At 45.9% G+C, this 24,573-nt stretch overlaps 1 protein-coding gene across 1 annotated transcript in view; it reads right to left on the reverse strand.

Annotated features, from left to right (window-relative positions):
• GRID1 (glutamate ionotropic receptor delta type subunit 1) overlaps positions 1 to 24,573 on the reverse strand; it is a 686,487-nt gene that overhangs the window by 13,651 nt on the left and 648,263 nt on the right. The window contains exon 14 of the mRNA XM_069572268.1: positions 2,706 to 2,872. Within this exon, the coding sequence (XP_069428369.1) occupies positions 2,706 to 2,872 (167 nt within the window). The remainder of the gene's footprint in view (positions 1 to 2,705; positions 2,873 to 24,573) is intronic.

Genomic DNA, 24,573 nt, shown 5'->3' on the forward strand with positions numbered 1-24,573 from the left:
AATGGCTATTAAGTTGCTAAACATTTGCTGAATGCCTACTCTGCACGCGGTCCACAAAAGGGCTACAGCATTCAACCCCAGTCACACACACACACACACACACACACACACACACACACACGCTGTAGCCTAAAGATCCAGTCCTCTACCAAAGCAAGGCAACACACATTGGTATTCAAGAAAATATCTTAGTTCTTGGGACTCAGGGAAGGAAGGCTACAGAAATTCCAGAGAAGGCTGGGATCTGCTATTTCCGCAGGACCCTTTTTCCGTCAACGGCATGGAGTGTTCATTGTTTTCCGAGCCTGGCATCTTCCTCCTCTCAGGCATGACCCGCAGAGGGGAGGCTCACCATTCTGCCTGAATCATATAATGGGGCCTCTTAAAGAATTACTGGCAGCAGTAGGTTGGAAACCTGAAGTCCTGAGTGTTTCCCCCAAGTACAAACCCATCTTCCCAGGTGAGGGGAAGTGGAGGATGTTTCCAGCCCAGGAAGGACAATACTTCAAGGGGCCAGCACAGTCCACTGGGGACATTTCCTTACAGTCACAGAGCACATGGCCTTCTGATGAAAGCAGGGAGTAATTAATCACTTCCTGCTAAAATATCACAGGAACTGGACTAGCCACTGTTGTTCACGCCCATTGAATGATCTAGTTGAGAACCAAGCTTTCTCCTCTCCGGTGCATCACTGTTCTCTTCAGTAGACTTTCAAGGGATCTCTGAGCACTGTGAGTGCGTGGGGACTGTAAGCCTTCTGTAGTGGGGTCCCTGCACTTCTGTGAGTGCTCTCTTGGGACACATTAGCTGTCTTGGTGGTGTTGATGCCATTGTGCTGGTCCCACAAGTCCCCTTACCATCTGCTTCAGAGAGGTGATCACAGGTAGATGGCCTGACCACCCCCTATCAGAAAACCAAATTGGGTAAACCTCAAGAACGCCATTGTCTTATACATCTTGGAGGAAAGCCATCGTTTCTCTGAGCCTTTAATCCAAGCAATCGATAAACCACTACTCCTCCTTCTCTCATGTGTCATCCTTCTTTGCTCCGGGGAGCAAAGGGAGGCAGAGGATATACACTTGATTTAGTTCTAGAGAAAACCCCAAAGCCTCATTGAATTTAGTTAGTTCTACCCCTTTTCCCAGTTTTGCAAACAAGCCACTGGATGAATGGGTTGCAGGCCCTCCTCCTCGGCTTTTCCCTGATGGGCTTTAGGCTTGGGTGCTCATGGTGGGAAGAGCCCAGTCGACATCTAGGAGGCAGGAGGAGGCAGTAAGTCTCAGAGATCTGAAGCACAAGGGCACAGCACTGGGGCCTGAGGACCTGCTTTCTCCTCTCAGCTCTGCCAGTAGCTGCCTGAGCCGCCCTCAGCACACTTTACCTCTCTGAGCTTCAGGATGTTAAATGAGTGGTCTTTAGCAACTCTGGCCCCTCCAAATGGATGCTCTCCAATTCTGGAAAGCATGTGTTCACCAGGCAACTGGGGGCTGTCCCTAAACCCCAGTGCCTTCCTGGCCTTTTCACCTGGATGCTTTAGCCACAGTCTGGATTTTGGTACATCAAGGCAGAGCTCTTGTTCTGCTCCTTCACTGGCCAGGATGTGAGTGGTGAGCTTAGACAACCCTGGGAACAAGAGCCCCTGTTAGCAGGCTGGCTCCTTGGAAAAGGCCCCCAAGCTGACCCATGCTCTTCACCTACACCCTCTCGGCGGGACCAGGTAACCTGATCGAAGACTAAGGACAGTTCCTACGGGGGAGCGAGAAGTGGATGACAAGCGACTGCCTTCCTCAAGGAGGCTGGCTAGATGTCCAGACCAAGCACCTGGAAAGCTGATCACGCCCAAGAACCCAGAGAAGATTAAGCTCAAGGGACGGACTTGCACCGGGAAAATCTAAAGAGGAAGTAAAGAGGCCAATGCAAACTGGATCTGCACGTTCACTGCCGGTGGACGAGGTCTGCGGGTCTTTGCTTAGTCCAGAACACTCCTGTCTCCGGCGTTGTCCCTCACCTTCCCCCAGTACGCCCACCATTGCTAGTGTTAATTACCAGGAAGCTGATCTGGACAGGATGAGGAGGAGGCAGGCAACTGAGGGCCAGTCCGTCTCCTGCCACGGCAGGTGGCACCTGCCCCCTCAGCCCCTGTGCAGGTGGATATGGAGTCAATTTGCTTCTCTGGCCCCACTTGTGCTTACATCCCTACACCAACCTGTCCCACTTAACATTTATCTTAAGAAGTTATCATTGGGACCTTGCCAGATCCAATTAATCTTTCATTTAATTTTAAATTACTAGCTATCTCCAGCTAACTCCTATTCAACCTTCAGGCCTCAGGTGCCACTTCCTCCGGGACGTCCTCCCTGGTCTTCTGGGTCTGGTCAGATGCCCTCCTCTACCCTCCTCCACCCCCAGAATATCCTCTCTGTCTCACTGACTGCCCTGTTCCAGCATCGCCTGCTTACATCTCAGCTCCCACGAAGACCATGCAGCTTCATGGGAAGGCAACATACACTTCCTCTTTTTACTCTGGGACCTGGTCCAGGATGACCTGGGGATGTGGTGTGGGGAGGAGCATGCGTTGGTGCACAGTCGGCGCTGAAGAAAACGTAATGAATCACCAAGTTTGTGTTGACTCTCATGTCCTGAACGAAGCTTAAACCCCACCCCAGCACAGGTGCTGTCAGCATCTCCTCACTGACCATGCCTACCTCTGTGAGAAGAGATCCCTGTAGGGGCTGCCGTGCTGCAGGGCAATGCCATAGCCCTTGCTGCTCACACTGTTGGCGATGACGGTCACAGAGCAGTCGTCATCTGTCAGAGCTGCATACTCCACCACGGCCACATCCCACAGAAAGGCGTAGTTCCCCTTCTTTGCCTGAAAGACCAAAATCACCTTGCGGTTAGGCAGGCCTGGCCTCCCGTATTAGTTTTGAGCAGCGAGAAACCTCAATGGTGGGGTTTGGGGCCCCTCCTGAATGGTTCTCCTGCCCAGTGGGCTGGCATAGCAAACTTTCCTATTTTCAGATCTGCAGAGCCCACCCTGGTTGATGCCCCTCACTGTGATTAGACATAGAAGGATGGGATGCTGTCTCTGCACATCTCCAGAAAGACGTGGGTAAGGTGGGCTACATGTGGGCTCTAAGCTAGCCCCTGGTTTCAGTGGCATGGACCTGTTTCTCAGATTAGCAAGCTCACCTTGGAGACTGCACAAAGTCTGACCCCAGGGAACTGAAATTTCTTGATCAGCAATTTAGAGGGCTGCACAATAGTATTTATTTAATTTCCACTTAGAACTTGACTGATCCCTGCTTTAGGTCAACAAGGGAGACAGCCCTAGGATCAGTGTCCCTGAGTAGCTGCAACTTGGTACCTAAGTCACAGACTTGCTCTGCCTGGGGAAGAATCCATTAAGGATCGGGTCTTGATTGTTATAGTGCCACAAGAGTGTGCGAGCGCGCACACACACACACACACACACACACACACACACACACACACCCACCCCTGTCGGTTTGCATTCACACACAAGAACAGATTTCTGGTGTCAGTATCTCTACATCCACACAACAATGGCAGATTATTCCATCAGGAACTTGCCTTCGGCCACAGCTCAGGTCCTTTTCCATCACACCCGTCCATAGCAGACATTACATTCTCTGCAAGTGTGCTAAGTTGCTTTAGTTGTGTCAACTCTTTGCGACCCTATGGACTGTAACCTGCCAGGTTCCTCTGTCCCTGGGATTGTCCAGGCAAGAATACTGAGTGGGTTGCCATGCCCTTCTCCAGGGGATCTTCCTGACCCTGGGATCAAACCCTTGTCTCTTACATCTCCTGAACTGGCAGGTTGGTTCTTCACCACCAGCGCCACCTCCTGAGCCATAATCCTGACTTGGCCTGGAGTTTAGGCACTCATAAGGAATGTGAGCTGCTTGCTTTGTGGAAGAAAATACAAGCTAGACATTGTCACTTGGCCAGCTTAAAACAGAGCATCGGGTTCTTAGTGAAGGAAAGAGCCTGGTTTAATTCTCTAGTGGACAGACGTGTGCCCTCTTCTTTCCTACTCCAGCTCATACTAGATGCTAGAAGATCCCAGTCTGGGGTGGTGATGGGGCTGGAACATTGCAGGTCAAGCTGGGAAGCCACAAGCCTCATGACACTGTCAGGGTACTATTCCACTTCTCTGTTTCTGTTCAATTGAGTATTCATGTCCACTGAGATTTTCCAGAGAATGCCATAGCTGCTTAGATGGAGTCTGTCAGAATTTTGCTTCTTTGGGGACCCTAAGTGCCCATGGACCATGGGGCATGCGTGCCCAGTTGTGCCTGACTCTCTGTGACCTCACGGACTGTATCCCATCAGGCTTCTGTGTGCATGGAATTCTCCAAGCAAGAATACTGGAGTGCGTTGCCATTTCCTTCTCCAGGGGATCTTCCTGATCCAGGGATTGAACCCACATCTCTTAAATCTCCTGCATTGGCAAGCGGATTCTTTATCAGTTGAGCCACCAGGGATGATGGCTTATTTTCTCCTCAGGAATTTTCCATCTGAAGGATTTGTGGACAGAATGTGGTGGGCTCCCTTTGCTAGGAATAGCCATTCACACAATTGTGCCTGACGACCTTGTAAGAAATGACACACACCACGCCACCCATTGATGCTCACCTCAGGGAACAATCCAAATATTACCTCAGAGCCTCTTTCCTTGGCCAAGTCAATTTCAGGAGTCCCTAAAGGGCGCTGACCCAGGTTGCAAAATTACACTCATCTCTCTCCTTCCACATGGGAAGATAACAGTCTTTGAAGTTTTTTCCTGCTGGCAAACACGTTTTCTCATGAAAAGATATACATTTTCCACCTCTTAGTAACCGAGTTTCTCAACAAAATGTTGACTTATGACCTAATATTTGGCTTCCACCCAACTCTGGAGCATTTCATAACCCACGCTCACAATTCAGTGTGACGATCAGACCTTGCAATTTGCACGATTTCAGAAGGGCACGTCCTGCTGAAGGAAGAATCAAGATCAATCTTGATCCCGTGTTTCAAGTGATGTCCCAGAAAGGAGAAAGATATAAGCTGGCCCAGCTCAAGTGGAAACTGACTCTGACAAGTGCCTGTTACGGCCATTTTAATGGGCCACTTGGATCCGTCAAGCCACGTGCATCTGTGGTTCCAGTTTGTTCTAAGAGACAGGTGAGCACAGATGCCTGAAGGAAGCTGCATCTATAGTCCTGCTGCCTAAGCTGACAATGCAGAAAGCATATGGGAGGGGTGCTCACAATGTCTCAGCTACAAAGCCCTGCTAACCGGGAAGGTAGTCAGGGCAAGAAAATAGAAGTCCTCTTTCTTGAGTTTCTGAATGACCACAGACACTCACTCTCCCTGTTTGGAAACAAGGTCTACATTTATTACCATATAACTTCTTCGAGAAGCATGTGGCTAGTTCCTAACCTATAGGATGACACCAGAAGAGGGAGGACCTGGAGAGCCTTAGGTGCCACATCTTATATGTGGGCCAACTCAGATGCTACAGTTGTAACGGGGCTTTATCCTTATAAAATACTCTTCATCTCCAACATCCCTTCCTCAGCATCCCTGAGCTTCCTGGGTCCTCCTTTCCTAGCCCCAGTCTCATGCTGTGTAAAATGCACCACCAAAACCTTCCCTGCACTTCCCAAGTCCATCAGATTCCAGGACAAATTCCCGGACCTTGCTGACAGCTCCCCAAGCTTCCCGGTGTGTCACAGCCCCTGTATGAGACAGAAGGCTTCTTAGGTAGGACCATACTCTCAGGATCACTTTGAACACCAGCTATAAGAAGCTCAAAACATGCCATCCATCATGGCTATATCCCCTGTATATAAACCCTCTTCTTGCTCCATGCAGAATGAATGCCCCATAACCTCCCTAAGACTCATCCTTTAGGATCAGAATCAGTTTTCCAGGTAGCCCTTAGCAGTTATGCATCTATCTTTTTACTCTGTGCTGCTTATCCAAAACTTCTAGCCCCTCCATATGTGGGGTTCATCAAATATATCAAAAATCTGCCTCTGAGAGATCCAAGAGTTGCCTCGTTTTCTCTCCCCTCCTATCTCAGGCTCATCTTCTGCTTTGAGTCTGAGCATCTCTACTCAACGTGACTCATGGTCCCTCCTCTGCAGCTCAGCCCCTTATCTCACTGCCACTACCACTGCGAAGGCATTTCTGCCACTCCCCCTCCACCCTGCACCCTCCTCCTCCTCAACTCCATGCCAGAGACCTCTCGCACTGTGGGATAGTTGTCATTTCCTATTTATATTAGCTACTTCTTTCTGTTGAGGATTTCCCTCCAGTCTCTTGGGGAGACAGACAGAGTATTGGCAGGAATCTAGTCTCCTCTCAACTGTGTGCCATCGGCTGTTCCTCACAGAGAAAGGAAAGGGTGAACCAGACACCCTCCTGCAGGAGCCTGGGAGTCCCCTGGTTACATGGAGCAATACTTCTATAGGGTGGCTCTTTTGTCACTTCCCATTCATACGAACTCATCCTTTCCTGTGTCCCCAGGCCCTGTCCTTCCCCTACTTCCCAGGGGGCTGTGGGGAATTAACAGGAATGTTATCTGAGATTAGGAGGAATAGGCAATGTTGTTGTTCAGTTGCTAAGTCGTGTCCAACTCTTTGCGACCCTATGGACTGCAGAACACCCGACTTCCCTGTGCTTCACTGTCACCTGGAGTTGGCTCAATAGGCAGTAAGTGCTTTACAAACAGATTATTGACATTCATCTTACAAAGCTTGGGAAAGTGGTACCACAGATTTGTATTTTGCATTAAAACCAAACAGAAACAAATACCAGATGTCATATCTTTGATGAGCCAGATGACCTCTGGCTGGCCTATGCACTATATTAAGTGTATTTCTCGTTTCTAATCGCTGACTGTTTTGCAAACATGTGAAAGGTAATATGCCCAAAGATGGACAGGAATGTTACATAATGGAGTGGGACTAGTGATGACTCTTAGGACAAGTTGATGAAAATATTTTCTTTAACCTTGTGACACAGTCTACGCTATCACACACTACACAGGCACCCGATTCTGTCTCCATTGTCCTGTGTGTTCCCAGAGGCGCCTTTGCCTGTCCACAGGATACAAGGGTCTGCCAGAGCTCTCCAGCTTCTTGGCCACCGGCTCCCTGACATGACCCAAACACCTGGGCAAGTCTCCCTTATGTTCCTGGCCTGCATCTAAACATTTGGCTTCATTTCAGTCTTTTCTTTCCCTACAGGAAAAAGAAAAGGCATTTGGCTCACACACACAAGAACAGATGTGAGGACTCTGAGGAAAAGAGGAGAGAACAGCTTTGACACTGGAGAAAGTCAAGGGCATCTGGGCATTCATTCCCAGGATGCCAGGACAGCAGCAGGTACACAGACCGCCCCCAGTTTGTCTCTTGGGAAGCATCTTAGCAAAGAGGATCCAAGAGCATCCCTGAAGCCGCTTCCTCCACCCACACACTGGTGCACTGCTACAAATGAACAGGGACCCAGACCGTGGGGCCATCTGACCCCAGTGAGTAGAGCATCCTCCCTACATTTGCAGGAGCATGATCAGCCTATTTTGCTGGAGGAAGGTTGGGCACCATATACAGAGCCACAAGTGAGCTGGGATATTGGCTGACTCATCTCCAAGGCTGCACACTGGAAATAAAATGAGACTACATCGCCCTTCATTGCACCACTGATTCGGCCCTTCGCAGAACTCACTTGGGGCACAAACTTTCCGAGACAACAGCCTTGCAGGCAAGAACTTCACAGCACTCTTCTACTCCATCCTAACTGCATTTGGAAAGGGACAAGCAAACCCATTATCCGCCCCAAACAAGAATGTAGGTGCTACAAACATCAAACACAAATGCTCTCAAAAAAGAAGTGCTAAAGGAAATCAGGGATCTGCATTGCCAGGTCCAGGGTCGCTATGAAGTACCTGCTGGATGCTGGGTTGTCAGAAACCTGATTCCTTTTCCATGGTATAATTCGGAGGAGCTGAACATGAACCCATTTTACAGATGAGGAAACTGAGACTCAGGAAAATGAAATGACTTGTCCCAAATGAATCCAGATAGTGAGTAGTAGAGCCAGGAGAAAGGCTGTCATTGCCATTCCTGTGGGTTCTATCACCAGCAGCATTGCCCTGGGAAGTGCTCAGAGGATCAGGTACCATAGCAGTTTCCCCAGTCCTCCATTTACACATCCGAGCAGGGCAGAGAGCAGAGCATGGGTTTCTCTGGCCCCAGGAACTGTCTTCCTCCAGCTTTAGAGGTGGTTCGTGGCATGGCTGACAGCTGTGAGGTAGGACACAGGAGCCTGTGCCGTCCGCGGATGCGGGTGTTAGGGTGCGAGGGACGCCTTGGAAAGCTTATGCAGACTCATGGGCAGTAACCGTCCAGTGACACCCTTGACCCTCGCAGAGCAGAGCTCGGCATCCCAAATTTTAGCTCCTACGGTCATGTCACAAAATGACAACACATCGCCACAGGGAGCCTGAATCCTGGCTACAGTGATCCATTATTATGCACTAGGCCAGATCACAAGGGGCAACAGTAAAATCTAGACCATCTACGGAGAAAAGCACAATTTTACAGTCTGCTTGTAGGAATGTGGCTGCATATTTCTGAAACGGCAATGCGGTGGGGTGAGTCAAATGCTTTTAAAATGTGCATATGTAGCAAATCTACCCCTAGGGATTCACTCAAAGGAATTAGTTTCAGAAAAGATGTTTGTACAAGGAGTCTCAGGGCACTGTTTAAACTAGCAAGAATTGGAAACAATTTAAATGCTCAACAATTGAGAATCAGCTAGGTAAATGATGTGTTAGGTGATGGAATATTATGTTACCGTTACTATGCTGTTTTAAAAGAACATACCCTGCTAGGAGGAACAACTACCCATGGGGAAGAAGAACCAGCTCGGGTTCTGGACTCCAACCGTATGGATACGAACACCAACTCCACTTTTGCTGGCTGTGTGAGTGCCAATAAGATGCTTAACATCTCTGAACCTCAGTTTTTTTCACTCTCCTCTTTCACCTTCATCTTTATGGAGAATCAAAACCAAGTATCAAACACTGTCTTTGGGTCATGCCATCATGGGTGACTTCTGCTGGTTTCTTTTAGTCTCCGGTGCCTGATGCTTTCTGCAGCCCAGTGAACATTTCTTTTGTGGTTCCAGCTGCTGAAGAGGGTCATTTTAGTGATCCGGCCTCCATCATAGAGCACAGGGCAGTGAAAAGAGCAGGATCTGGATGAAGGCACATCCTGGCTCTTTAGTGAACCTACCGTGTGTGTGTGTTAGCTGTTCAGTCATGTCCAGTTCTATGCAACAACATGGACTGAAGCCCACCAGGCTTCCCTGTCCATGGTGTTTCCCAGGCAAGAATACTGGACTGGATTGCCAAGCCCTCCTCCAGGGGATCTTCCTGACCCAGGGATCGAACCCAGGTTTCTTGCACTGCAGGTGGATTCTACCATCTGAGCCACATGGGAAGCCTGGCGCACCTATAGACCTGGGGCTGCCAATCACTTCCTAGAGGACTACTCTGAGGATGAAATTACAGGAGGCAGTGCACTGTGCCTGGCACACAGAGAGGAACCAACACAAGCTCCTCCTTCTCCTCTGGCCGCCCCCAGCTCGAGGTTGACGATCAGTCCATCGACTGTCATTAACTCATCTTTCCTCCCACCTCCACCCCTCCTGCCAATCATTCCTCCGCCTTGGCTAAGTCAGCAGCATGCTCTGTGTGGGGTGTGTGTGGGGTGTGTGTGTGCCCGTGAGGATGTCTGTGCATGAACATATGCACGTGTGGAAGCTTGTGTGCACACACGAGTGTGCGCGTGAGCACCACAGACCCTAGGGAAGCAGCAGAGAGCTGAACTCAGATAGAGAGTTCAGCACCTAGAGACCAAATGGAGTTTAGAGAAAGGAGACCTTCAGCTGGAGACATCTCGATGGTCTCTCAGCACAGAAGGAAGAGGCCTCCAAAATGATGTGAAAAGGTAAGGCAGACACTCAGCGGGACCCTAGGAAGTGTTCCCATGCCTCGTCAGGAGGCTGCAAGGAAACCTGTTACCCAAGGAGAGAAAGATAATGACCCTTCTCCTGGACCAGCCCTGGAGCAGAACCAACAGGCAAAGGAGGGCAGGCCCAGTGGAGAGGAGGGGTGGGGTGGGAGGAGACGGCAGCTGGGTTCTCCCACGATTCATGCCATGGCCGCTTTCCTAAAGTGTCCACACGGTACAAAGTCAATTCAGCTCTTGGCTTCAGACCAGAGTGAACAGGATGGAACTGACAATGAGATAACGTGACGCAAGGGGCAGCAAGAGCACCAGGTGGGGAGGCGTCTTGCGTGTGCGTGTGTGTGTGGCCACGAGCACAGGCCTGGGCCCTGAGGTTTTGTCTTGGTGGTCGGTCGAGTGAGGCTGCCCCTTACCTGGGTGAGGGGACCAAGATGGCAGAGCCACCCCAGGGCAATCGCAGCAGAAAACAGCTTCTGATGGCTAGGCAGGAGGTCTGCAAAATGATTTCTGCCAATGACTGCCTTCCCGCTTCTTGCACTCCTGTGTTCTAGAGTGACACAGAAGAGTCAGGAGCAGAGCTAGAGGTGGAGAGAACGCCAAGTCCTTTCTCAGGCCATCAATGCTCTCAGCCTAACATTACCTTCTCTTGGATTCCTCAACTTCCTTTAGAGAATCTTCAACTCCTTTTCATAGAAAGCGTGGCATGGTACGTGGGTGAGAGCAAGGGTCTGGAGATGAGCAGAGCAGGCCTTTTTTCCAGTGTCCTTGGCCAGGCCCCTGAACCCTCTTTGCCTGAGTCACCTCGTCCAGGAGACAGGAGTAGCAATCCCCACCTTCTCACACAAAGAGACAGCACAGAAAGTGTCTGAGGCAAAGGAACTTGAACAATAAGACACTATCCTTGTGATCACGAAAATCATCACCGGCATCATCCTTACAACTTAAAGTTTGGACTCTCATTAAATGCAGTTGCCTCGGGGAAAATAACATTTGAAATTGTCCTCGGTCACCAGCCTGGCAAATTAGAAAACCTGTAAGATGGGGTCACAATCTTACTAACTCACTATCATTTTGTAAAACTGGAAAATGAATCCAGACAGTCCTTACGATCTTCTCCAGCTTTAACATCCTCCAAGTTTATAATACAGACCAGTGGTTCTCAGAGAGTGTTCCCTAGACCAAGAGCTTCAGCATCACCAGAGAAATGTAAATTCCCAGACTCTATTCCAGACCCACTGAATAAAAGACCCTAGGAGTGGGGACCACCAATCTGTCTTAATAATCTCTCCAGGTGACCCTGATGTGTGCTAAAATTGGGATCCAATGATAGAAACCTCAGTGAAATGAATTTCTGATCTTCTCTTGAGAGTAGGTTTAAGAAGGAAAAGAATATTATGGCTCACTCTTGCCTGGAAAATCCCATGGACGGAGGAGCCTGGTAGGCTGCAGTCCATGGGGTCGCACAGAGTCGGACACGACTGAAGCGACTTAGCAGCAGCAGCAGCAGGGTCTTGAGCAAGGGCCCAAAATGGAAGAGGGAATCACACAGGGTTGAGACCAAGATCACTAAAAGCAAACATTAAAGGAAAGTCACACTTTACATCTTCTTCCAAAAAATCATTCTACTTGATGCCTTCCCATCCATTCTCTTCTAAAATAGTTCAGGATAAACTTCCACAGTACAAACTGTGCCCATTTCTCGAGGAAATCGAGACTCAGAGAAGACTGCTCAAGACTATAGAACCAGCCCCTCTGGCACAGCATCCTCCCAGGTCTCCTTGGCCACAAGTGGCCTTCCCTTATCCACATCAAAAGCTCAACATCAGGAGCCCCAGAGAGGCATCTAGAGCTCCCTGAGCAGCTGGCTCCTATCAGATTGCCAGATTCTGGACAAACTTTGCTCATGATGTCCACCTTCAGCACCTGACCTTATGGAAGCTTTATAGCTGTTTTCCCATTTAGGGCCTTAAGCACTCTAGGCAGAAAGAATCTTAGTGAACCAAGTACTGTCTCAGTGGGAGAAGGTTTCTCACATCTCCCAGGGAGGAGAAGCTGGTTTGGTACCAAGGAAAAAAGAAAAGCCCTAATTTGGAAGAATCAATAGCTCCTTCTTCAGAAGTCTGAAGCTGTACGCCATCAGCAAAACTGGGGTCGTAAACAACCTTCTCAGCAGGCCAAAGGGACACATCGATTTTCAGTGGTTTGTCAAAACTTTAAATTGTCCCAACACCATGGTAAACAACAATCTGAGTTATTCCATGGGAAAGATTAAGAATTATCTAAAGAAAGTAATTTGGTTTGCTTAGATATTGAACAGATTAGGAAGAGACAAGAATACAGAATAAGAAAGGCCCATGGAGGAAAGGGAAGCAACCCAAGAATGCATGAACCCACGCAGCGCAGAGAACAGGCATCCCTGAGGTCAAACATCCCATGAAGAAGCCCTGAGACAGGGCCTTGAAATACTCCCTGTGTGCACACAGGCATGAACACACACACACACACACACACACACACGGAAGGATGTGAGCCCCTTGGCCATGCGTGTCCTTTTCACTGCCCTAGCACAATGTCTGGCACACAGCTGGTGCTCAATAAACATGTGTAAAGTGGTAAATGCAGAATCTGAAGGCATGACTCCTAGAATCTGAGAAGCCTGGGTACTTGACGCAGGCTGCACTGGCTATGTGCTGTCTGCCCCTCCCAGTCTGCCCTCCACCCTTCTTTCTCCCGCAGAGTCCTTCAGAGGCTGATTTCATGGAGAGTATCAGTGGTCGCCTTGGCTTCTGGCTAAGAGTCACTTCCTAAGATTCAAGAATAAGTCAAATACTGATATTATTAAAATAACAATCATGCCAGTAAGTACTGTTCATTCAAGCATATGTTCTCAGACTTGAGAGGGCCTGAGGATCCCCTCAAAGGCATGTTCAAACATAGATGATTAGCCTCCCCTCAACATCCTTTCTCCAGCTTCTGATTCATTAGGTCTAAAGTAGGGACCATGAATTTCATTTCTACATGTTCCTGGATGAGGCTGATGCTAAAGGCCCAAAGAACACCCCTGGGAAACTACTATGTTAAAATTCACTCTACAAGGCATTGTACTCATCCATTCACATCACCTCTGGACTTTACAATAAATCTGGGAAGACCCAGTATTATTATTCCTGCTTTTTTCAGATGAGATAACTTTGCTCAGGAGTAAGTTAACTTAGCCAAGATCTCATCTCTGGCACAAACCCAGTTCTCGTTAACTCAGACCCCACACTCTTCCCTGGATGCTATGTGGTCTTAACTGAGCACTTGACTCCACTGAGACAAAGTGCCAGTGAGATTTCATGAAGCTGCCCCTGAGGCCAGCCTGTATGCTGTCTGCAGTCACATCTTGGTGTTTCTTTAGCCATAAAGGGTCTTTGGGAACTGGCAACTCAGACTATAAAGGACGAGGAGGGAAGCAGTAAAATTGTATGTGATCACGATTCATATTAAAAACTATCCTTTAATTGGTTCAGAGACCATCCCTGCGGGGCTTATGTTGAAGAGCTGTCTCATTCTCTAATCCCATTTGTAGGCAAGGATTCCTTTATGGCCTTTGCTAAAATGTCAGCCTTGAGGGAGAGAGAGAGAGAAAGGCTCTCACAACAGCCTCTCACACTTTGAGGAGCCACAGAAGAGGTCACGTCCTGAGTGAGAAGATCCAAATGGACTCCCCTCCCTCACAGAACCAGCTCTAAGCTCTGCCTATCAGGAGGTACAGCTTTGTAAAGTCAAAGAATCAGAAAGATGAACCACTAGAGGGGCTTGCAGGGGCACGGCCCCGACAGAGGACAACTGCATGGTCCAGGGACACTGAGCACTCACTCCAAAGGGCAGCAATGCCTGCTCATCACATCCCCACATCACCAACTGAGGTCTGAGACCGGGGCTGCAGGGAAAGCTTCCCTTCCCGACTCCTTCCATGTGAAGATTCTTCAAATATCAGAAATACCAAATTTCACTGCTGAGAGTGCCCTTTACCAGGCTCCTCGCCACTCCTGTTTCCTCTGTCTGAGCCTTGGGAGGCATGCTTTTCTGAGCTCTTACTGTTATCACTCTTCCTGATTTGAGTTAATCCACCTCTCATTTCTCTGCCTCTCCTTGCCCACTTCTGTTTATGTGTATCACACACACACACACACACACACACACACACACACACACACACTCACACGCTAAAATTTTTAAATTTAAGGTTCAAAGCCAATCTAAGGATCTCTATGTCAGAGAGTAAAGAGACTCCATGAGAGGTTCCCCTCACAGTGGAAACAACTGCTTATACCCCAAAAGGTTTTTTGTTGTGTTTTTATTTTGTTTTTTAAACTGAAGAATAGTCGATTTGCAATGTTGTGAGTTTTGAGTGTACAGCATCGTGAGTTCGTCCTTTGTTTGGTTTTTGAAGATTATATTCCATTGTAGGTTATTACAAGATATCGGGGGTAATTGGCATAGTCCCTATACTCTACAGTAAATCCTTGTTGCTTACCTATTTTATGATGGTAGTTTGTACCTGTTAATCCCATACTCCTAATTTGTCCCTCCCCGACTCTTTCTCCCCTTTGGCGACCGTGTTTGTTTATGTCTGTGAATCTATTTCAGTATTGCACACATATTCATTTGTATTTTTTTAGACATTGCACATAAATGATATCATACAGCACTTGTGTCTCTCTGACTTATTTCACTGCACATAATATTCTCTGGGTCCCTCCATATTGCTGTAAGTGGCAATATTTCATTCTTTTTATGGCTGAGTAATATTCTGTTATATATGTAAATACATGGAGGTAGAAAGAGTGCAATAATCTTCAGGCAAATTGTTTAAACTCTGAGTTTTACATTTCTTATTTTCAAAATGGAAATATCACAAGATGCCCTCAATGGTGAAAACAAAGTGTATGAACATAATATCACACATAGTAATTTCTTAATAAATGTTATTTTCCCTCCCCTCTTCTCTTTCTTTGTTCTTGGACAAACAACATTATACCAAGAAAATGGAAATAAAGATAAGGTAAACAAAAACTGCCAACAATTTGACTGACACAATAAATCAAAACTGTTCTCACCAGCTACTGCTTCTGGATTTTAATGTAATCAAAAAACAAAACAATTCAGTTCAACATACAAAAACTTAAGTCATAAAACGCAAAGCCATAATATTCAGTGGAACACATAGAATGGAATCAGCCCACATTACAGCTAGCACTAAGGTGAAGTGTATGAGACCTGGGTACAAAGCAAATTACGGGGCAGAGGAAATCTGAAGAATAAAATCAGGTTTAGGGGGAGTGAACAGCCTCCCACCCTTCTAATGAGGATTGAAAATAATCAGCCTTAGCATGATGGCGCAGATATTGGTTTGATTCCAGAGCTTACCCTACCAAATTATAAAAATCGCAAAAGAAAGTAATTGAAGATTTCATAACAAGATTTGCTTGGCAATGTTCAAAATCCAAAGCAAAGTAATTTTATAAAGGAGGCACAGAGGGGGCTTTCCTCAATCTTTGCACTGTATTATCCCAAACCAATCATCATCAAACAAAATTAAGCGGCAGGGCATTATGAGGGGACAACTCAGTCAATCGTATGGAAACCTGCTTCAGGAGACCGACTGAACACCTGCCCTCCTCACCCTTCCTCACCCCTTTTTGCTCTCCCTGCAACTAGATCCCAGCAGTCCTGCTCTTTCTTCTTGAAGAAAGATGCCCATGGGTGTATTTCCAAATACTGTCATTTGTTTTTCACTTACTGATTATTTATTTTGTTGATTTTTAAAACGATAAAGCATTTGGATGCCCACATGTGTTGCCGCTGCACCTACCACTAACTAGGCCCTAGGACAACACATAAGTAAGAGACAGGCCTGACGCAATGGAGGCTCAGAGTCCAGACAGCATGCGACAGAGCAGGGCTCTGAAGATGGGGCGGCATCTGATGCGCCTGGACTCTGGGAGGCACAGGGTGTTGGGGAGCCCCTGACCCTGCCCTGAGAAAGAAGGAGCTTCATTGGGGGTCAGGAAGAGCAAATGCTCCTGCTGAGGCCAGGGAGATAACCAAGAGTCAGCCTGGCCAACAAGGAAAGGGAAGACTTTCCAAGCAGGAGGATCCTGGGTGTGCAGAGCAGGCGAGAGGGGAAGAAACCGCTCAGGTTTCCTGTGATGAAGACACTAGGTAAGTGGAAGTAGGAGCTGAGGCTTCATTCTGACCATGCATCACCTCCATATTTTGCAGCGTGTCACGCAGGAGCTAGAGTGAGAAAAGTACTGAGCTCAAAGCCTGGGTTCGATATTGACTCAAACTTGATTTTCAGAAGGTCCCTTGCCCTCTTTAAACCCTAGTTTCCTAATTAATAAACAAGTTGTCTAGAAGTCAGTTCAGCTAATTTAATGCCTGGAAAAAACTTCAATTCCCACCCTTGATCCATCCCAGGCCTCTTTAATGGTAGTCATTACTATTAAATTAACCTTCTGATTGTTCAAACACTGATGCAAGGCCCCAAAGGAAGGAAGGAAAACTCTGGGTAAAGTGAGAAAGGAAACACATTTTTTGAAATAACATACCATACTAAACGAGCCTTTGTTAAAGCTAACTCAGTTTAAAGAGGAAAGCATCAGCCACACTCTTACATATTAACTGAGCTCAGCACTACTAAATGAGTTGCTGCTGCTAAGTCACTTCAGTCGTATCCGACTCTGTGCGACCCCATAGATGGCAGCCCACCAGGCTCGCCCGTCCCTGGGATTCTCCAGGCAAGAACACTGGAGTGGGTTGCCATTTCCTTCTCCAACACATGAAAGTGAAAAGTGAAAGTGAAGATGCTCAGTCGTATCCGACTCTTAGCGACCCCATGGACTGCAGCCTTCCAGGCTCCTCCATCCAAGGGATTCTCCAGGCAAGGGTAATGAATGAATGAATGAAAAACTCGAATGTTTAAAGAGCAACCACTGCGTACTCATGTTTTATGTACATCAATTCTGATTAATAAAACAAAGGTAGGTATCTAACCATCTATTCAGTTTCCTCGAATGAACCAAAAGTCATGAATTTTGTCTAATGTAGGCCAAGGAAAAAGTGAGTTGAAGAAAAAGTGATTTCTTTTCCATTCAGTCCCCAGAGCAATAAAGCAAAATAAAGTCAAAATACATATATACCTATATGAAGAGAAAGAAAGACATTTTTATAAATCACAATAAAGGATTTTAGAAAAGTAGAAAAATACCAATTTATAAAAAGACTTTTCCTACTAAAGATAAATCCACAAGGATTTAATGGGGAAAAAAAAAAAAACCACTGAAGCCTGTATTCTTTTGATCCCCAAGATAGAATGTAATTTATTCAAAGCTGTGCTTCTGGCAATACTCAGTAATATTTTGTTGAGAGCTTTCAATGTTTATATCCTTTCTTGACACCATGCTTCTACTTCTGCGAATTTGACTTCAGGAAATAAATATAGTAACTGAACAACCATTAGGCAATAAGGTGCTCATTATAGTGTTATTTGTAATTTGTGAAAAATTGTAATAGACCCAAATAATACTCAAGAAGGAAATGTTTAATTTTACATATATTTGATGAAATATTAAGTAGCCACTAAAATGGTTTTTAAAGTTTTACAACAGTGTTAGAAAGTGCAGGATAAAATATATTTTCTCTAACATCATAATTATCCAAAATATTTACAGAGATTTAAAAAGACTTCCCAGAAATACAAGAGTTCCTAGAGTCTTGTTTAGGTGGTTGAAAAATATACATTTGATTGGTTCTTTTCTGTTTATTTTTAGAAATATTCTAACATTTTAAAAATGGTGATATTTAAATGACATATATTTTCAAATTATAAATGTATAATCTAATATTTCCTTTCAAAACCTCTTATTTTAAACGTTGGCATGGATTGGGGGATATTTCATCTAAGTGCCCTTGGAATTGGGTTGGACCACAGATTTAAAGGGGCTTCCCTTGTGGCTCAGCTGGTAAAGAATCCTCCTGCAATGCGGGAGATCTGGGTTCGATCCCTGGGTTGAGAAGATCCCCTGGAGAAGAGAATGGCTACCCACTCCAGTATTCTTGCCTGGAAAATTCCATGGATAGAGGAACCTGGTGGGCTACAGTCCAGGGGGTTGCAAAGAGTCGGTCATGACTGAGCAACTAACACTTTCACTTCACAGATTTAAATCATGTGAGGAAGGCTCAACTGTATTACAAGATCAAGACACCCAGAACTCTGCCGGAGACCCAGAGAAGGGGTTCTGCAGATAGCAACTGTTAAACAACGAAAATCCCACTGCCGGCATTCTCCTACAAGGAAACTATACATTTAGCAGAAATAAAAATGGGTTTTGTTCTCATGGTATTCCACTCTCCTTTCTGCCTCTCTGGTTTCCCTTACTTTTTCTATGTATTTTATTTCCTGCTTGTCAGTTTTCTCTCACATTCTCACATTTGTGTTTTCAAAACTGAAAAGGAATTGAGGAGTCTGGATTGTAATATGTAGGTACATGACAGGACTACCTTAGGAAGCTTTCCTAACCTCACTAAGCAGAATAAATATTTCATTTCTGTTCTCCTACCCTTTTCCACACTAAATCACAGCTGTTTTTTTTATCCTTCAGAACTCAATAGGGATACCTTGGGGAAAAAAAGCAACAGCTAAGTCCAATGCCTTATGTTCTGAACTCGATGCTAATGAAAACACAGCATATAAAAGTTCATGGAATTCAGCTAAAACAGTGCTTAGAGGGAAATGTATAGCTTTAAATACTTGTACTGGGCTTCCCTGGTGGCTCAGTAGTAAAAGAATACACCGGCAATGCCGAGGACATGCAGGAGATGCGGGCTCAATCCCCAGGTCAGGAAAATCCCCTGGAGGAGGAAATGGCAACCCACTCCAGTATTCTTGCCTGGAGAATCCCGTGGACAAAGAAGCCTGGCAGGCTACAGTCCATGGTCCCAAAGAGTCAGACACGACTGAATGTCTGAGCATGAAGCGGAGCAGGACCATATGGTCCTTGCCTCTCCACCCTGTCCTCTGCCTGCCTTTTGCCGGCGGAAAACTTTAGTCAAAATATAAGTTTAATCAGAGAAGTGAGAAATGCTGAAACAAAGGAAACAGTCAAAGGAGACTAAATCATAGTGATGTGGTCATAAAGAATAGTAAGGACCTTCAGTTCCTTCTCAAGAGCTGTAGATAATATTCTGAGCCACATCTCGTGAGCCGTCTTATGGATACCAGAACACCAGGCGGAGAAGTTAAGCACACGATAGCCACACCGGACCCAGGACACGAGCTGCCACAGTTCCGAGAACCGACCACAAACAAATGGGAACAAACGGACCCGAAACTGACGATGAACTGTATCTAAACAACCAAGATGATGCCAGTCAGGCCACTGATGACCAATTTGAAGATGACTGTTAGAGATGACTGTGCCGTTTCTACATGTAGCCCGCTCCCCACTCTGTCTATAAAAGCTCTCACCCCCTGCTTCCCAGGGGTGGGGGAGTCGGCCTTTGGACAGATGTCTGCCACCCTCCCCCCTGCCAGTTGCCAGCATCAGAGATAAAGCAAACTTTCCTTTCCACCAACGTGGCCTGTTTACTGGCTTTTGAGTGATGAGCAGCCAGACACCCCCATGCATACCTTTCAGTAACAAGCACAGACACAAGAAAAAAAATTACCAAAAATCTGAATCAATAAGATAAAACAACTGAGAAAAGTCAATAATATCAAAAGTTGATGTTTTAAAAGGAAAAACTATGTTTACATATTTAAAAACTCAACAGTGTAAGGTTATAACTTTCCTTCCAAGTATCTATAGATTCAATGTAATAGCTATTAAAAATCTCAAGTTTTCTTAAGGAAACTGACAAGATGATTATAAAATTTAAATGGAAGTGCAAAAGTTCTAGAACTCTCCAAATATTCTTAGTTGAAAGCACAGACTGATTTAAAGAATTATTATAAAGCTATAGTGATTAAGACTTTTTATTAGCATAAGAATAGATCAGGGCAACAGAAGAGAGAATCTAGAATCTAATAACAGACCAACACATATGCCCAGTTGATTTTCAATCAAAGCATCTAGTCATTTGTTAATTAAATATAAGTATTTTAAATAAATGGTACAAGAACATGTAAATATAATCTGTGGCTTCCCAGGTGGCTCAGTGGTAACGAATCCTCCCACCATGCAGGAGACATGGTTTGACCCCTGGGTCAGACGATCCCCTGGAGGAAATGGCGCTCCACTCCAGTATTCTTGCCTGGAAAATCCCATGGACAGAAGAGCCTGGCTGGCTACAGTCCATGGGGTCACAAAGAGGCAGACACGACTGAATGACTGAACAAGCACTCGCGCACCAGAAATTCATCAAGTGCCTCATGTCCTCAGTCACACAGCTGTGTCCAACTCATTGAACCCCATGGACTGTAGCCTGCCAGGCTCCTCTGCCCATGGGATTTTCTAGGCCAGGCTGAAGCGGGTAGTCATTTCCTACTCCAGGGGATCTTCCCGACCCAGGAATGGAACCCATGTCTCTTGTGTCTCCTGCATTGGCAGGCTGGTTCTTTACCACTAGCGCCACATGGGAAGCCCACCAGAAATTCATACTGGTTGCTGTTGAGGTCAGGGGGAGACATTTCTAGAAAGTAACATGAGAAAACTTTTGAAGATGATGGAAATGTTCTACACATTTGGCCCTCTGTATCTGTGGGTTCCGCACTGTGAATTTAACCACTGTGTAGGATGAAAAATATAAAAAAAACAATTCCAGAAAATCCCAAAAAGAAAAACTTGAATTTGTTGCTTGTTGGCACTGATTTGCATTTCATTTACATTGTATTTACAACTATTTACATAGCATTTACATTGTATTAGGTATTGCAAGTAACCTTATAATGACTGATGATTATTTAAAGCATACAGCAGGATGCTTGCAGTTATATGCAAATACTACCCATTTTATATAAGGGACTTGAATATCCATGAATTTTGGTATCTGCAGTGTCCTGGAACACATCCCCCTCAGATACTGAAGGATGACTATATCTTGTTTTGGAGTGGTGATTACGCAGTTGTATACATTAGTCTAAACCCATGAAATAAACACTTAATGTACGTGAGTTTTATTGTTTGTCAATTATACCTCATAAAAAGACTAAGTGCTGTTTGTCTTCATATTTTTATCATGCTCTTTTTCTAATATACAGAAAGTGCTAAGGCAATTTGCTGAAATCTACTCAATGTCAGCTGTACCACCGGAGTCCACACTGGACACTGTACCAGAGTGGAACCACTTCTGCACTGGTAAACACAACTAACCTGGGCAGGCTTGTCTTGGTCTCACAGGTAGCCCAGAGAGGTGGATTCTCTTGACCAAAGCCACCGATTAAATCTGGTGGAAAGTGGAACTTAAATTCACATCTCCAAGCTCTTGGGTGGAAACTATTCAAATCACATGTCTTGAATAGATGAATTAGCAAATAAATGGACAAAGAGATCATTGAACTTGCAAAAAGGATATAGCACCTTTTGAACAAGCGCAAAAGAACAGAGATGGATGATCATCCAATGTGAGTGTCTGAGAGGATGAGGCATCTGGAATCCCCAGTCTGCATTGACTTGGAAGCAGGAAACGGACAGAACGTGTGTCTTGGGGCTTGCCCACAAGGCCTACCGCTGCTAACAGAGTTGCTGGTTCCCACTGTACAGGGCTGCCTAGTTTGTATCAGCCCTTTTCGTTGCAGGTGGCAGGGGTGGGAGGGGGCAGCGCGGCAGGGAATGGGGTCAGACCTGCATCAATGGTCCCTTTCACTGACTAGACAAAATCTTCCTGATCATTGAACCCAGCATCTCCCAAACACAAAGAAGTGTCATCCCAGATAAGCCTCTTCCTGCTCCTCCATAAGGACATCTACTATGTCATGGAACCAGAATGCTTCCTCACGTCTCTCCTTCCAAATGTGGGGCATCAAAATTCCTGATCCTCCCGTGGAAGACTGTAGTACTTTTCTGCATAAGGTATGGTCCCTGGCACGCAGTGGGGAGTGTACACAATGAGAGCATCCCCTGTCACAAAGCAGAGAGCCCCAGGAAAGAAAGAAAGGGAGGTGTTGATGGGTGATACCCACACGCAATCTGGCGCCAGGGCAAGCATTAGATCAGTGTGGAAATAAATAAGATTTGTGAGCCCGTTTTCTTCCTGTATTTGCATTCACACTTTATGACCTCAGCGATATTTACTGAGTGGAAAAAAACCACCTTCTGTTACGATTGCTCGACTCCACAGTAACATCCCTTAGAAAATTACTGTCTCCAGCCACAGGGTTTGAAACTGGCTACTTGTCTATTTATTCAAAGAGCCCAGTGAGCTGTGAAGATTGACATTTAAACTATTAAACTATATTCTATTTGACAATGTTATTAAATATTAGGTCTGATTTATGACAAGTCTTAATAAATTGGCAGCTTGGGTCAGCCCTGGCACTGCACAGAAACTGTTATGGCTGGATGTTACTTGAGAGAGCTGATCAGGCTCAAGAAAAATAAAGTCCCGCCAACAACATTTAAAGTCTGATTTCATGTGACATAGTTATTATCATATAAATTCAAACCACTTGCCAGCTCCATTCTGCATCCCAGAGTTTCTCTAATTGATATTTTTAATAATTGGGAAATCAAAAGATACAATTGCAGACCTAAATAACCTCTGCTATGTCACATGGAAAGAGAGGTAAGGCTTTTAAACATGGGAGCCAGCCATATATCTTGCTGCTTTGGTGTAAAAGAGGAAGGGAAATAGAAGCAGAAGCGAACAGTAGGCAAGGAGGGTGCAGACACGTTGGTTATGGAAATGGCGATGTAACCCTGTGGCAAGAGGCAAAGTTGGAGCGAGATATTACTGTACTGTGGCTTACTCACATCTGTGTGACCTTGAACAAGCCACTTAATCTCCCTGAGGGTCAGTCCCATTTCTCCATGACGGAGATAATGACCATCAAGTAGTTCTGTTTAGGATGAAAAGAATAATATATGTAGATCAGAGTGCCTGGTACATAGAGACTGCTCAACAGATTTCAGGGGGGAATTAGGCCAGGCCAGGAGTGAGGCTGGGTCCAGGGTAGTGAGGGTGAAGTCTGTGTGCCACCAGAGTTAGGCCTGAAAAGGACAAGAAAGGACACAGCCTGTATGCTACTAGGTGGTATGGAACTAGGTGCCTACGTGCTGTTAGATGGTGGAAAGGCAGAGGAGGACTACCTACTCAGTGTGCTCAAGCATTCTCAGATGATACAGAGCTTAGATGATGAGCTACTGGACATGTCTATGAGCTATCAGATGACATTAGCCTTTAGGAAATATCCCTGGAGCACCCATTGCTTTGGACTAGGGAGCCTCAAAACGTTTTCTATAAAAGGCCAGATAATAACTATTTTAGGCTTTGGAGACCATATGGCCACAACTACTCAGCTGTACTTAAGTAGCAAAAAAGCAGCCACAGAGTCTGTGTAAACAACCGAGTGTGTGTTCCAATAAAACTTTATTTGTAAAAGCAAGTGATAGGCCAGATTCAGCCCATGGATCATAGTTTGTGCAGGTGGCTGAGGGAAATGAAAGCCGTCTCTTCTCTGCTCACTAAGGATCAACAGAATCTCTTTCCTAACAGGCGGGCCTGAAAGCAACTCTAAAGCTATTTCCCTCTTCCCGCCCATCAGGGAATTCACAGAGGGTAACCTGCTCACTGATGGCGCCAACTACACTGCCGATTTATGTGTTTCTGGTCAGTCCAACAACAAACAGATGACTCATTCAGGGACAATCCAGTATTTATTGAGAATTAATGGGCGCCAGGCAGGTTTGCTCTGAAAACTGCACACGGTAGGCTTTCAATACATAAACAGAACTTCTCTCCCCTTCCAAATTGCTTTCTGCTCTCTTCACCAGGGCCCAGAAAGGGCTGCCTCCTCCTTATCTGAGTGATGGCTGGCATGAAAGAATAGGTCACAGTAGCGGGGGCAACCATGACATAATTCCTTTCTCTGGTTCTGATACTGTGCAAAAGTGATCACCTCTTGCTAAGCAATTTCCCACCTAAATTGGTTTCAAGTCATTAAAAGCTGCAGCACTCCCAAGGAAAAAAATAATAGCAGCTCTCTGAGGTTACTCACAGTATCAAGCTCCTTGACTTTAGCAGCAATTAGACATTGTTCCACTACCAAGCACTCTCTGGAAATGGACCCAGGTCACCAATGAGTAACTTGAAATTAGAAGTGGGAGCATCCTCCTTTTGCGAAGACAGTTTTCTCTGTTATTCCTTGGGGGCATCCAGTCCTCATCTTTGCCAGGCAGCACCCAAGCAAGTTCTGTCTGGGATTTGGAGAAGTCCCACCTCCCTGAATACCAAGACCATACTCATATTTCCCAGGATGCTGGATTTTTCCTTACAGTTTCTAGATTCAAGATATGACCCTCACTCAGGGCATAATCCT

This window comes from Ovis canadensis, chromosome 25, assembly GCF_042477335.2.
Source record: "Ovis canadensis isolate MfBH-ARS-UI-01 breed Bighorn chromosome 25, ARS-UI_OviCan_v2, whole genome shotgun sequence".
Classification (NCBI taxonomy): Eukaryota; Metazoa; Chordata; class Mammalia; order Artiodactyla; family Bovidae; genus Ovis; species Ovis canadensis.